This window comes from Colletotrichum godetiae (genome assembly GCF_030913485.1).
Source record: "Colletotrichum godetiae strain CBS 193.32 chromosome Unknown BDP55scaffold_154, whole genome shotgun sequence".
Taxonomy (NCBI): domain Eukaryota; kingdom Fungi; phylum Ascomycota; class Sordariomycetes; order Glomerellales; family Glomerellaceae; genus Colletotrichum; species Colletotrichum godetiae.
In genome coordinates, this window is record NW_026851402.1 from 1 (window position 1) to 13,545 (window position 13,545).

The 13,545-nt window shown below is 51.6% G+C and overlaps 5 protein-coding genes across 5 annotated transcripts; 3 read left to right on the plus strand and 2 right to left on the minus strand.

Annotated features, from left to right (window-relative positions):
• Nucleotides 1-967: 967 nt before the first annotated feature.
• On the plus strand, nucleotides 968-4,088 carry BDP55DRAFT_735606 (phosphatidylinositol-4-phosphate 5-kinase; the record flags this gene model as incomplete). Its single annotated transcript, XM_060580339.1, has 3 exons — nucleotides 968-2,196; nucleotides 2,251-3,217; nucleotides 3,267-4,088. The coding sequence occupies 3 exons, from the start codon at nucleotides 968-970 to the stop codon at nucleotides 4,086-4,088; spliced, it is 3,018 nt and encodes a 1,005-aa protein (XP_060421319.1).
• Nucleotides 4,089-4,731: 643 nt separating this feature from the next.
• Nucleotides 4,732-6,002, minus strand: BDP55DRAFT_688663 (cytochrome oxidase c subunit VIb-domain-containing protein). Its single transcript, XM_060576662.1, has 2 exons — nucleotides 5,537-6,002; nucleotides 4,732-5,324 (listed from the first exon to the last, which is right to left on the minus strand). The coding sequence occupies exons 1-2, from the start codon at nucleotides 5,768-5,770 to the stop codon at nucleotides 5,136-5,138; spliced, it is 423 nt and encodes a 140-aa protein (XP_060421320.1). The 5' UTR covers nucleotides 5,771-6,002; the 3' UTR covers nucleotides 4,732-5,135.
• A 706-nt stretch (nucleotides 6,003-6,708) lies between these two features.
• Nucleotides 6,709-7,499, plus strand: BDP55DRAFT_735608 (integral membrane protein S linking to the trans Golgi network-domain-containing protein; the record flags this gene model as incomplete). Its single annotated transcript, XM_060580340.1, has 2 exons — nucleotides 6,709-6,959; nucleotides 7,097-7,499. The coding sequence occupies 2 exons, from the start codon at nucleotides 6,709-6,711 to the stop codon at nucleotides 7,497-7,499; spliced, it is 654 nt and encodes a 217-aa protein (XP_060421321.1).
• A 1,948-nt stretch (nucleotides 7,500-9,447) lies between these two features.
• On the plus strand, nucleotides 9,448-11,881 carry BDP55DRAFT_597329 (uncharacterized protein). Its single transcript, XM_060571005.1, has 3 exons — nucleotides 9,448-10,084; nucleotides 10,165-10,303; nucleotides 10,356-11,881. Exons 1-3 carry the CDS (start codon nucleotides 9,544-9,546, stop codon nucleotides 11,638-11,640), a joined length of 1,965 nt encoding a protein of 654 aa, XP_060421322.1. The 5' UTR covers nucleotides 9,448-9,543; the 3' UTR covers nucleotides 11,641-11,881.
• A 572-nt stretch (nucleotides 11,882-12,453) lies between these two features.
• BDP55DRAFT_722080 (uncharacterized protein) lies at nucleotides 12,454-12,988 on the minus strand (the record flags this gene model as incomplete). Its single annotated transcript, XM_060578552.1, has 2 exons — nucleotides 12,454-12,645; nucleotides 12,705-12,988. The coding sequence occupies 2 exons, from the start codon at nucleotides 12,986-12,988 to the stop codon at nucleotides 12,588-12,590; spliced, it is 342 nt and encodes a 113-aa protein (XP_060421323.1). The 3' UTR covers nucleotides 12,454-12,587.
• Nucleotides 12,989-13,545: the final 557 nt, after the last annotated feature.

The window sequence follows — 13,545 nt, forward strand, 5'->3', positions numbered from 1 at the left end:
CATTTTGGTTGGCTGGCAACGCCTCGGAAGTGAAAATGCTGTTTTCGGACAGTATCTCAATGGAACACTAGAACGCCAATTTCCAGCTCATATGTACAGAATCTCCTTTTGGGAGCTCGCGTCGAAGCAGTTGTTGAATCAGCGGATCCTTCCATGATCCAGAAGCCGCTCTTCGGTCTGGGAGGGGGTGGGGGGTGTAATTAACAGAGAGCTCCTTCTGGCTTTGCTCATCGGTGCACCCCTGTTCATTTTACAGTCAGATCGTCACCCTACTGCGGTAGAATCGCAAGAGGCAATGCACCATATCCGGTCGCTCCACTTGACGGCACAAGCTGATCCATGGCCCAGAGCGACAGAAGTTTGCTCCCTCGTTCGATCTAGATCTCTGCCGTTAAGTCTACACTGTCGGCCGCAAACCAACGAGCGGCGTGATTGAACCCCTCGTCCGGTCCACTCATTGTGTCGGTAGCCACTCTCAAGGCCTGGCGTGCACTGGCAACTCTCGTCGTGGTCGGCCATCAATTGGCCGTAGCTGAAGAGCTGCTGAAGAGGTCCTCTTCTGCTTACTCGTCGATCCTCGCCATCGATAGCGACACCTCACCCCCCGTTCAAATTGCACGCCTAGCGAAAGTACGATACCCCCAAACCTCGACGATCCATACGAACGACGGCCGCATTGATTCGACTTTTGCGTTGTTTTTTCTTTCATCGGAAAACAATGTGTTGAGGGTTTGCTAGGCCTGCTGTTCTGTTTCCCTTTCTTTCAATCCAACAAACCACAATCCAAGGACTCGATAAAATCGCCATCCTGCCGCTGATAGCCCCCACGAGTAACCGGGAGAAACCAGAGACAAAATAACGACATCGCTCAGAATAGTAGCAGTAGCCGTCAACACCCCCCGTCACATCCACTCCCACATCCAGCTACGTCCAGCCTCCCGACGTCTCGAACCCCGGCCGACCGACCATGCCCACCTATCTCACCCGCGAGAACGCCCCCGTCTACTCGCCAAATTCCGACTTTCTGGATCTCGACCCAAACAACACGCTAGATCTGTCTGGCCACAAGCACCCAATTGACGGGCTCTCCCATACTTTACCCCTTCGCCCATCGCGCTCAAACAATCTCCATGATAGCTTCGACGAAAGCTCAACCTCATCAACCCACGCCTCGGACGTCTCTGATTCCATCCCCACTCAGATGAATGGGACGAGGCCGACTAGCATGAGCTCGCTGCCCAACGGCTCGGCAGGGGCCGGAGGAGGCCCAGACTTTGATTATCACGACCACGACTCTCATCACCACGACCAGTACAACGATTACAAGAATCAAAAGCACCCTCTACAAAATGGACACACCGTTACCATGCCCGACCGGACAGCTCCGCCGCCCCCCATTACTATTATCAAGAAGCCATCTTCCGATACGGAGCAATCGAGTCCGACGGATAACTATCTCACGCCGCCTTCAATTGGATCGCCAGCGGCCGGATCCATCGATCATGCTATAAAAACAAACGGGACCAGCAGTCCCAATTATGCACCTCCAGCAATACCCTCCCAAGGTAAACTTGCCAACGGCCACACAACGCCTGTGCCAGCAGCCAGCAACGCGTCGCTGTCCCCAGATCCCATCGCCAATAACCAACCGGCATCACCGCAACGCTTCTCTTCTCCACCGCTTTATCAATCTGGTGGCGCTACCCCCAACGGATCAACATCAACGGGGCTGCAACCGCCCAACGGCGGACTCAAGCATCGGCATACGCTCGAAGTCCCAGGTACCCAATCCAACCGCGCCTCCAAGGATGGCTCCGACACGGGCTTCTCCAGCGGTCGCTTCTCTCCCACAAGCACCACGCAAAGAGTGCGTAGGGCGTCCCTTAATCTGGTGCGGAGAGATACCCGCTCCATGCAATCCGATGTACCGCGTGACGAGGTGGTACCCGACGAAGAAGCCCTGCGTTGGGCCGAGCATTATCGACAAAAGCGGGCGAGCAAGAGGAAGAGAAAGGAAGAGGAGGATGACGATAGAGTCTTGGTCGGCACAAAGGTCGACGAACATCACACCAACTGGGTCACCGCCTATAACATGTTGACAGGCATCCGTGTTTCCGTGTCCCGCACGAACGCGAAGCTCGACCGGCCCCTTACGGATGCCGACTTTGAGGCGAAGCAGAAGTCGACTTTTGACATGTACGTCAAGTCCCGCGTAACCCACGTGCTTTGCAAGTTTACTAATTTCTTCAGTGCCGGAAACGAGTTGGTGCCCTCGGCGAAGTACGATTTCAAATTTAAGGATTATGCGCCTTGGGTCTTTCGACATTTACGCGGCCTGTTTCGCTTGGATCCCGCAGACTACCTCATGTCTCTGACGGGCAAGTATATTCTGTCTGAACTGGGTTCTCCTGGAAAGAGTGGTAGCTTCTTCTACTTCTCCAGAGACTACAAGTACATCATCAAGACCATTCATCACGCCGAGCACAAGTTCCTCCGCAAGGTCCTCAAGGACTACTACCACCACGTCACCGAAAACCCAAATACGCTGCTCTCTCAATTCTACGGTCTTCACCGAGTCAAGATGCCCTACGGAAAGAAGATTCACTTCGTAGTGATGAACAACCTCTTCCCTCCCCACCGGGACATCCACACAACTTTCGACTTGAAGGGATCTACGATTGGCCGCGACTATAAGGAAGACGACCTGGACAAGAACCCTCGGGCGACGCTGAAGGACCTCAACTGGATGCGCAGACAACGAAACCTCGAGCTAGGCATCCAGAAAAAGAAGCTTTTCCTGGAGCAGCTGCAAAAGGATGTGGTCTTGATGAAGAAGCTCAAAATCATGGACTACTCTTTGTTGATTGGTATCCACGATTTGCAGCGCGGAAACGAGGAAAATCTTCGTGGAAAGACGCTTCAGGTCTTCAACCCCGGCGGCGAGCAAGAAGATGGCGAGCCGCCATCAGTTCTGTTGCGAACACCTTCCAAACTGGAGAATGCTCGTAAGGCACGGGAGCTGCGCAACATGATCAGGCACGAGCGGCCAGTGCCCATGGGCCAGACTGCAGCTCAAATGCCAGATGAGCTTGATGAGGGACACAGCAGGTCGGGATACATCTTCAACCAGGATGATGGTGGATTCCAGGCGACCCACGAGGATAACTCTCCAGCCGACGAGATCTACTACCTGGGTGTCATTGACTGCCTGACTCACGTAAGACTCATGCCCTTGCTCGCTGTTTCACTGCTAACCTTTTGCATAGTACGGAATGATCAAAAAGATTGAGCACTTCTGGAAGGGATTGACAAGCGACAAGACCAAGATTTCCGCTCTGCCCCCTGAACAGTATGGCGACCGATTCTACAACTTCGTCGAGGGTATAACAATGTCCCCCGAAGAGGCGATTAAGGAGAAGATTCGGAAGGACCAGGAGCAGATCGAGGCCGCCGCGGCTGCGGAGAGACAGCGCGTTGCTAGTTGGAGTTCGAGTATGCGCCGGCGGTCGGGGACGAACAATATTCCCCCGATGCCCGACTACCGGCCTCCGCCAACCCCGCCTAGCGCTCCAATGTCACCCGAAGCACGCGAGACCGTCGAGCGAGCCCAACAAGATGCCCGAAGGTCCGAGAGACACGGCGCCTCCGAGCTCAACGTCCCGGACGTCGTTCTATCGACTACAAAGATGAATGAACGACGAGAATCGGGTGGCCAAGGGGCTCCTATCTTGCCTGTAGTCGAAGAGGCAGGAGAGGCTTCGTCCCTAGGGGGCAGAAGCAGAGACGGGGCAGCGAGTCGGGATGGGGATGACTATCGACCGGCTACACCAGCCAAGCCTGGTATGGAGAGTAGATTCGCCGGACTCAGGGATTACGCGCCGCCGACGCCGCCGAAAGGCCATCATCTGAAGCCCGAAAGCCAAGACAGCGGCTACGGGGCGCTGCCGAACGGGAACGGTTCCACGATGAGCAGAGAAGACTCTCTTAATATCAAGCCTCGCCTTAGTAAGGACTCGCTCGACAAGGCCTTGCCCCCACTACCAAAGGAGGCGGGCGGGCAGAGCAGCTTCCGCATGGGCCTTGCTTAGGGCGCAAGCCGCCTCTTGCGGAACAACAGCAGACGAATTCGTGTTGTTAGGAGTACGAGTGGGAGCAGTGGCGATGTAGGGGAGGGCACGCGACGGGAAGATAACGGTGGATGAAGCTGCAGCAGCAGCAGCAGAGAGGGAAAGGGGTCGACAAATCAACAATTGCATCAACGGGGTCAATGACAAATTCTGCAAGCTCGTTCAACGAGGTCTCACAGCGACCGAGGCAACAGAGAGCCGAGACGACCACAGAGTTTTTTACTAGTGTTTTCTCTCATGGATGATACCACCATTGCATTGAGCATGCTTCTTCTTTTTTTTTTTATTCAAACTTTTTTTTTTCCTCTCCCACCTTTTTCCTCGGGTGTTCTTATCAAACCTCCTTTTTTGTTTTTGTTTTTTTTTCCGCCCATACAGAAAGTCTCTCATACATAAAGGTCATCACGTAAAAAATCATTGTTTTCCCCCGGTGATGATCATACCCCTGCTGGGATTCATAGGCAAAGGGAGAAAAAAGAATAGGAGTCGGGATGGATGGAATTGGTGGAAAACTTTATAGCGATATTCAGAGGGTGCTTTCTCCTCCCATAATATGGGGTTGGGTGCGTCTAGGTAGCACAAATAGAAGAGTCGGTTCTAAACTATGTTGAAGTCAAGTTGTTTATTGTGATGTGCCTCGGCCAGTCAACTCCTCAGCAATGCGACTAAAGCTAGGGTTAAGCCTGAGTGATAGCGGATAGATGAGAGGTTGTTTGCCATTGTGGTTTACATTATTCTACAGACGTTATTTTAAATACCGCCGGCCCCCCAAGGAGAGGAGTATCTAAAAACGTAATGTTGTACACCAGCTAGTGGTAGCTGGAGAAAAGGGAGTTATTCTGGTATCAAAGGGGGCCATATACAGCCGCCGACGGTTCGCCTTTTTTCAGACATCTTTGCTGGAGGGAAACCATCCCACCATATCCCGCAAATCCGATGGGAGAAAGGGGATGGTTGGTTCGTTCGTCTTGAACATATTCTTTGCTTCCTTCCCCTGGGCGTACAGCCTTACTGCCTCCTCGAGGCGAGCATATCTTGCAAATCAATCTTTGTCGGCGTTGATCCCTTGGAAGGGGCTGAGGGCTGGTCGGCGAAAGTGGTGGTGACGTCCATCTTGATTGCGTTTTCGGCTTCGAGCTGGGCCATGCGCTGCTTCTTTTGGAGGTCTGCTACGCGCCATTGTTTGAAGTATTTTACCTGTGAAGGGGGTGGATGTAAGTATGAACTGTTCAGTTACAAGGGGATCTTGCTTTCTTGTTTTTGCTGCATGGAGCAGGTAGAGAGCTCTGGTCAATGGTCTTCCCCGCTGAGCCGGTAGAAGCTACATCAACGACCTGAGGTATCTCCCACGACCCAATGACTGCACAAGGAGGAGGTGGAACCCCAAATGTAAGAAAGACAACACATACCCAAGCAGCAGCGCAATCCTGCTCAAAGACCTGGTTCTCGGCTGGACACGCCTTGCGGGCTTTCGCATCGTCCTTGAGGGCGTCGGCGATGACATTGCGGTCGAGGCAGCCAAAATAAGCGTCGCGGGCTTCCCAGCACTTGCGGCGTTCGCTGCGGTCCGGGGCGACGGCGCCGGTACGGACTTCCTCGGCGCGCTTGGCTTCTTCGGTTTGGAAGGAGGAGAAGAAGCCCATTGTGGCGATGGAGGGGAGGGTTCGGAGCTTGGGGTGTAGGCTTCGATATCGGGAGGATCGGGAAGGGGGGTTGATGGGATGTTTGCTTGTTGGCGAAAGTCTGGGTGTTGATTGATTTGAAAAGTTGGGTTTTATCGGTTCGTGGGTTGATCGGGTGTGTGTGTTCAATAAGTGGCGGTTCAGATGAAGTCCCGGATCCTTGGATGACGACTTCTGTAGATCTCGAGCAACACCGCGCGAAGTTCGAATTGAAGGGCCGGCAGAATATCGAGCGGTGGCCTAGAATAGAATAGTCTACTCAACCGGGGTGGCTCCGTCACGGCTCAGCTCTAATGTGAGCCTTGCCTTATTGGTCCCTAGCGCAGCGGGTGCTTTGCCGTTGCGATTCTAGGCAGGCACAGGCGCACCGGCGCGCCGCAAGAGAGGAAGTGTGGCGCAAACTGATTGTGCGCCAGCTGACTCCAGCCACCAAAACTGTCAACATCCCGCTGCTTCCCTTGTGGCACATCTTCCCCCAACGTGACAGCTTGGACGAAACAAACTACGAATTACGCTGACGTACAAAATCGAAACAATCTTTACCAGAAGCGTCGCCGGGGTTTGAATTTTTGCGCAATCTCCCCAGCCTTTGATTGCCAATAGAGACTCAGAGCCTATAGGCGACGCGGAGATTTGCTCCCCAGGAAGAAGGGATTACGAACCGGGGGGTCTGGGAGTTTCTTATTGCGAACCGCAAAGGAAAGCTCGATAATGCTTCGCCGGTAGCGAGATTCGAACAACACCTTGACAAACCTCTCCCTTCCGACGACGACCACCACGAAACAACAACTCGAACAACCTATTGACATACCATCGAAAATTCCCAAGGAATCCACTAAGATCAACCCGAAATCCGAAGCAAACACACCCTCCGAAGCAACCGTTGACTTCAACCCGCCATGCCCCGCCGTCGCAAGCCGCCCCGGCCAGGCGCCCTCAACGATCTGCCCCCGCTGCGCATCGCCTCGCAGATCGCGGCGCTACAAGGACTGTACTATGCCGGGGCGTTGGTGCTGATGCTCTTTTCGGCGCTTGTCGCTGGAACGGGGTTCACGCTGGATCTCGTCTTTGGGTGGGAGGCTGTTCGGGGAGATACGACGCAGGGGTGGTTGGGGGCTTTCTTGTGGGTTCTTGATGGGGGTTTCTGCATGTGAGTTTTTTCCCTCGCTTTTCGTCTTTTATACAGAGTGTTTGGGCTAGTTGATGTTGTTTCCCGGAGCTTGTGGTCGCGGGATGAAGAGAGAGAAAGGCAGAAAGTTGAAGACCAACGCTAACATACAACAACAGGGCTGTCGCAATCATCATCCTCATCGGCCGCTCGAAACTCGTCCCCGACTTCGCGTTGACAATGCACGGTGTGCACCTCGTCGTCACGAGCCTATACACCGGCCGCATCCCACGGAACGCAATGTGGTGGGGTGCCATGGCGGCCAGCTCGGGTATCTGTGTCGCCTTGGCGGTTTGGGGATCTAGATACCGCGAGTTGAGGCCAATATCGTTTGGTGGAGGAGGCGGTGGCGGCGGAAATGCCGGTGCTGGGAGCAGCGGTGACGGGGCCGCGCAGAATGGCGGCGCCGGAGACGAGGAGGATGGGCTTGGGTTCTCGAGGGGACGGGGACGAGGGAGAGGGAGGGATGGGGAGGGCGGGTATGAGATGGTTGGGATGGATCATGAGAGACGGAATTCTTGATCGAGCTGAAGAGCTTCGATGTTCTTGGTCGAATGGGAGAAGAGCTGTGGTTTGGGATTGGCCGCGAGGCTGGAGGGTATGACATATCATTGCTTGGCGTTATCGGGATGTACGAGTATCGAGGATAGACGATCCGGATTGTGTACAGTTTACGTGGCTGTGATGACGCAGGAATAGACGCCCTCTTGAAGGGATTCAGACTTTGCTTTGGTTGAAATGAGTCGCGAATGTCGTCCAAATTGCGATGCTGCTTCTCGAGCGCTTCTGGTGACTTGGGGTCGGTCTTGAGGTTGCCTTAAGATCTGCCGGAAACCATCATAGCTGAGCACTGCTAGTATTACTGTCCCTTGCACCAGGTGTAAGGTACAAGCTAAAAAACACAATGCAAGATCATTGCCGTATAGCTAGACCACTGGGTATCTAGGACCCTCTGCCTTTAGCAGAGAGAGCCCCACGAGGACAGAGGAAGGCGTGACATGCTAATTTAAGATCAAGGCGCTCGTGATGTCTCTCATATAAAAGGAGAAAATATTTATAAGAAAAGGGATCGCTTCGTCATGCACATCCTGCTCGTGGTTCTGCTGGTGATCAAGTATGATGCCATGTGAACAAAGGGTGTGTATCAACTACCTATGCGAGGCATAAAATACATTGTACTTAGTGGAGTTTCCATACTCTGGCAGTCATTTTCGTCTTCCGGCTGGACATCACAGCTTGTCTCTTGTGCCGCCTCCTCATTGTGGTCACTCGTATTCGCTTGCAATACTTAACGGAATGTGCGGAAGCGAAAGGAGGCCTAGGCAGAAGAGTCTAGGGTGTGTCCTCACGAGCCTTTTACCTAGATATCTTTTAGATACAGACTGAAGTGATTCTGACGTCAAGGAGCAAGGTAGCCTTAGGCCTAGGCCAGCAACCCCATAGTCTTGGCCTAGACTCGGATGAACTGTGGCACATTGGTTTTCGGTCAAAGAGACTTCACCCATTATGTATGCCAACTTGTTGAGGCAGAAGGCGATGTATTCATGAAACCAGTGGCTGAAGCTGTTAGTAGTGATCGCAGTTGTTCTTTTGGCTCAAGGTAGGTTTACAATGTCTACCTGGTTTCTGGACTTACCTTTTGTGAAGAAACATATGAAAGCCGAAGAGGAAGTTCTAGCCACTCTGAACAAAGGCGATCCTCATGCATAGTGAGATGTCAAGGAACAAGGATACTATTTTGGAACCTCCTTCAGAGTATTATCTTTAGTTGAAATGCAAAAAAGATCAGATCATCAGGATAATGCATGACTTGGGTTGCTTAGCACGGGGGGGGGGGGGGGGGGGGGGGGGGGGCTCCCAGTCGAACATAGCTATCCTCGTACGTCTACCACTCGCTTGAATACCTGACATCTCTTCTACTGGTGGCCTAGTCTATTTCAGGTGCAAGCTAATCTCCATGTCGAGGTCCCGGATGCTCTAGTAAAGGCTTCAATGTTCAGTTCTATGACCAATTGTAGTGTGTGGCTGTTTCAATTATAAAGACTTACTAGTCTCTTGGCTTCCAGCCTTATGTCCCGATTTTCTCTTAGACAGAATTAGTTACTTGTCGCCAGAGATGATTCTGATCCCGGCTGATTTCTGCTATGTTAGTGGGACAGAGAGGCTGAAGGTGTAAGCCCAGTCTCAAACTCCAGCTCATGTGCGCCGCAGGACTGCGTTCGTAGGGCGTTTGAGGCCGAATCTAGAGCCTGATTTCATTTTTCATACTCAGATATTTGCATTGCTGAAGTTACACCAGAACTCGTAACTATTTTGGGTCTCACACATGGCCAATTGGAACCGCATCTGCTGCTGACGCGTGGTGAGAAGAGCGAATCACATATCTTACAACACGCAAGGGGAACGCCACATCTGCTCGCAGCTCAGGCCTCAGCCGAATGTATTAGAACATATCTCACCGCAGGTAGCCATCTCATATACATACTGATCTCCCTCGATCGAGCCTTACCTGCTCTCGCGTGTAGTTCTCTTTCGCAAGGTGGTCGAAGGCCTCTCTCCAAGTGCCATGCATTCTCCTAGCTTGCGTTCGATGCGCGGGAATCCGAATGCCTCTCCTGAAGAACACCTCGATCGGATAGAACTGTCTCCTCGCCGCCCCGAAACACCCATCGAAGAACAATGTGGCTATTCTTTCCAGGAAATCAGAAAGATGTCTGCAAACGACGAGTATAGGGCTTTCCTTGCCCCAAGCATGCTGGACTTCTCTGATCAACAGTCTTTACACCTCAACTCCGTCCCAGAGGTATCCTCGCCGGACTCGGAACAAGAGCTTTCCAAGCATATGACCTCAAACGACATCGCGAATCAGAGACATCCAAGTACACCACCAGACAGCGGGTTAACCATAGAATGGATATGGTCAGTGTGGTGGGTGGAGATGTTCAGCAGCGTTCTAGCCCTGGAGTGCATCTCTGCCATAATGATTATTCTGTCCATTTACCGAGGACAGCCTCTTCCCCACTGGCCCAAGCTCATATCAATCAACTCCTTGATCGCAGTCTTCACGGCCGTTTTCAAAGCTGCACTCATACTTCCTGTGGCCGAAGGTTAGTCTTTGCCTCTTACTGATGAGTTTCTTACATTGTACGGGAAGCATGCGGACGTTCTAACTTAAAACAATGTCTAGGCCTGGGACAGCTGAAATGGAACTGGTTCGATCGATCCCAAACGCTGGGCGACCTCGTTCTTTTTGACAATGCGAGTCGAGGGCCGTGGGGCTCATTGCTATTGATGAAGAGTTACATCCTGAGGCCGAGCATAAGAGGGTAGAGACTACTTGAATTATCTTCTGAGATCAGTCTATTGACAATCAGACAGATACTTGGCAGGACTTGGTGCATTCATCACTGTTGCAGCCCTCGCCATCGATGCTTTCTCTCAGGCCACCATCAGCCTCGGCTCTTGCAATATCACGGCAGACTCTGGTCTAGCCCAAGTGCCTAGGACGAACAACTATTCAGGCAATCCTCAACGTCGCGATAGCTCCCTTGATGCTGCACCTATCACCCTGAATCAAAAAATGCGGAAAGCTATTAACAAAGGTCTTGTGGATCCTCCAAAGGCTGGAGAACTCATCAAATTCGACTGCACCTCTCGTAACTGCACTTTCACTCAAGATGGCGGAGGCGGCTACTTCTCATCCCTCGGAATCTGCTACTCTTGTGATGACATAACGGACCAAGCTGTCTTGAAGTTCTTCACCAAAAAATCGGCTCCAGCTGTCAACATCTCGATGTGGTCCCTTCCATGGAGTAAAAACACATCCGAGACGATCCTCCAGCGCGAAAACGGTGGCACACTTCTGACGATGAGGCCGACACCCATCCAGACATACCATAACAACTCGCCTCCCATCTTCAGCTTCGACATTTTGTCACTCACATATTCCAAGTGTGATTCTTGCGGGCCTGGAGTTCCATCGGTGGCCAGGAAACCATTTGCAGCTCAGTGTAGAATTGACCCCTGCGTCAGAAAGTACAACGCCACCGTCACTGATGGAGTTTACACGGAAAAGGTTGAGGGTCACGGTCAACTCCTGAAGAGACGCCGTGCAACTTTGGGTGAATCCAAAAATGAAAATGCCTTCGCATTACTTACGGAATCTGTTTTGGTTGATGGCACTGAGCGAAAGTGCAAAGAAGTAGAGGAAAGGGCGATTAATTCCGTTCGAGTTGGCCTTCGGCAGGATGGTCATTTCCAAGAGATCTTTGATAACTCTAGCGAGATCTCCCACTCGGAGAATCTGTTCTGGAAGACATATCCGCAAGAATGCGTCTGGGTTGTAGACCGAAACTCTTGGCAGGGGATGAGGGAGACAATGACTGAGCTTCTGAGTGGCAGAGTGATGACACCGGAGGCCGACTCCTTTCAATGGTTAAATGGTTCCGTCTGGGGTCAACAGCTGTTTGCAGCCGGAAACGCTTCGATCTCCACGGTCAACAATCTGGTTGCTGGGCTGGCCGAATCAATGACGGCTACCATACGTAATGATCCGTATGGAACATCAGAGGAGTTAGGTAAGAACGTACCTGCTGATCTTAAGGTGGCTACTGGACGTGTATTATCACCCAAAACATGCATTTATGTCAATGGGGCTATATAGCATACCCTATAGCGCTTCTTGCTCTGCAGTGGATATTTTCAACCTGGTGTTGATCGCGTGCAGCCAGCGCAGAAGGACCAGGGGGCCAGCCCGCGCAGTCTGGAAGTCCTCTCCACTGGCACTTTTATTTCACGGCCTTGATGAGGATCTGCGCGTCAGGAGCCAGAATCTGGAGACTTTCAGGCAGAATGAACAGCTTGGCAGACGATGTCAAGGTTCGGTAGTACCATGAAGGATTCGCAACGGAAAGGATTGGCATTGCAGGTGCCTAAATGTTAATACCTATTATAGGGTAGTTCGTTCGAACCGTAGGTTAATAAAGAGGTTAAATTAATATATATTGACTTTGAAGTAAAGGTATAAAAGGGAGGTTTTAATTATAAGTTGGGTAGACTACGGTCCTTCTAAGTACGGTCTATAAATGGCCCTTGTGCTGGCCCCTTGCCTCGAGGTCGAATTGGACTTCCAATCCGACACTAGATGATAGATATCATGTAACAATAATCCGAGACGGCCGAATCGGATACTGGTGAAGGTTTTCTGACCTGACGCTGCTTCTGGGGTCTGCTTCCTCTTACCTCAAGTTGCCTTTCGCAGGTCGAAATACTAACCACCAAGCCCACAGCATGATTCGCGGTTGTGTGTCGGCCGGCAAGTAAATAATTTGAAAGAAAACCGCGACCAACGAAGTAGCGTCACTGAATGCAGTTCTTACAGAAACCCTTCATATTGTCAGGGTAAGTAATCATATGTGTTCGGACTAATTGACTTGGACTATTTTGGTATATTGGTATAATGGTATCCCGGTGAACGTTACGCTATAAATCAATGTTCCATCCCCATTTGCCCCGAGTTAGGGCTTTACTCTTCCTCCGACTTCAAGAAAATCTTCTGTGTTGATCAAACGCATAGGAATCTAGCCAACTTATTTACTCGTTTTGCCGAGTCTACGAAGCCATTACTTGTAAACCCAGTCGCACGTAGGGACCTATCAACTTCTTGATCCTAGCAGAACAGACAATTTAGCATTTCTCTTCATGGCTGATAGCAGAGGCTGATCTAACCTGCGGGCAACCAGTACACATGTGTTGGTCTGGCCTGTAAGGGGTCCTTTGCAACAGTAGCTACCACCAAGAGGGCGAATATGATCGTTAGAGACCGACTGAGTGCAACCGTTGCATGAGCCGCTGCCGTCGGGGAAAGTGCAAGACTTGAAACAGCCAAAGTTGGAACATTGGCTTGTGCCAGTGGTAACCTGAAGGTCGAAAAGCTCGGTTTCGTCGGGGCCACACGCCGCGTAGGCTTGAGCCGCGAGGAGGGCAACAAAAGGAAGGACTTGGAACTTCATTGTAGCGATAGTAGTTGGTGATAGAGACTCTTGTTGGGATGAGAATGGAGTTGAGACTTGGGTGGGTGTAGAGCTGAGCAAACCATGAAACTACGGTACGATCTGTTGCCCTTTATACGGGATGGTTCTTTGATGGATGGTGGACCTTATGACTGACTTATGGATAGCTCTATTAATGGACCTCTGCGCTGCCATACTTGATGGGGCACGCATTGGCGTCAGCTCGCAACTCGCATCGAGTCATTGCAAAATTTCCGTTTCGCGGAGTATTAGTCCTCGCGTTCGGCCAGTGATGCCGACGCCAGACCGCTACAGAATGCATCACGTTCTTCGCAAGGAAGGCTGTGCACCATGATACGCCCTAAGAGTCTCAAACAAATTGGCCTCAGCTTCCAGTAGTATATTGAATCGCATTATGATACGGAGAAATCTGCCAGCAGCTTCGAGTAGTAAGTGGTAAGGTGCAAAGAGGTACAGGAACTGTAGGGGGCTCTCCAGTCAAAGTCAATAAAGTTCAACCCTCTGACTCTGTTTTTACCTCTTGGCCCTGGAAACTC

Excerpts from the sequence above, each read along its gene's own strand:
- BDP55DRAFT_688663 (XM_060576662.1), bottom strand. The coding sequence starts at position 5,770 with ATGGGCTTCTTCTCCTCCTTCCAAACCGAAGAAGCCAAGCGCGCCGAG. Across the intron at positions 5,325-5,536 it reads AGGATTGCGCTGCTGCTTGG|GTAAAATACTTCAAACAATG; the intron begins GTATGTGTTGTC and ends CCCCCTTCACAG.
- BDP55DRAFT_597329 (XM_060571005.1), top strand. The coding sequence starts at position 9,544 with ATGCATTCTCCTAGCTTGCGTTCGATGCGCGGGAATCCGAATGCCTCT. Across the intron at positions 10,085-10,164 it reads CATACTTCCTGTGGCCGAAG|GCCTGGGACAGCTGAAATGG; the intron begins GTTAGTCTTTGC and ends AACAATGTCTAG. Across the intron at positions 10,304-10,355 it reads CTGAGGCCGAGCATAAGAGG|ATACTTGGCAGGACTTGGTG; the intron begins GTAGAGACTACT and ends ACAATCAGACAG.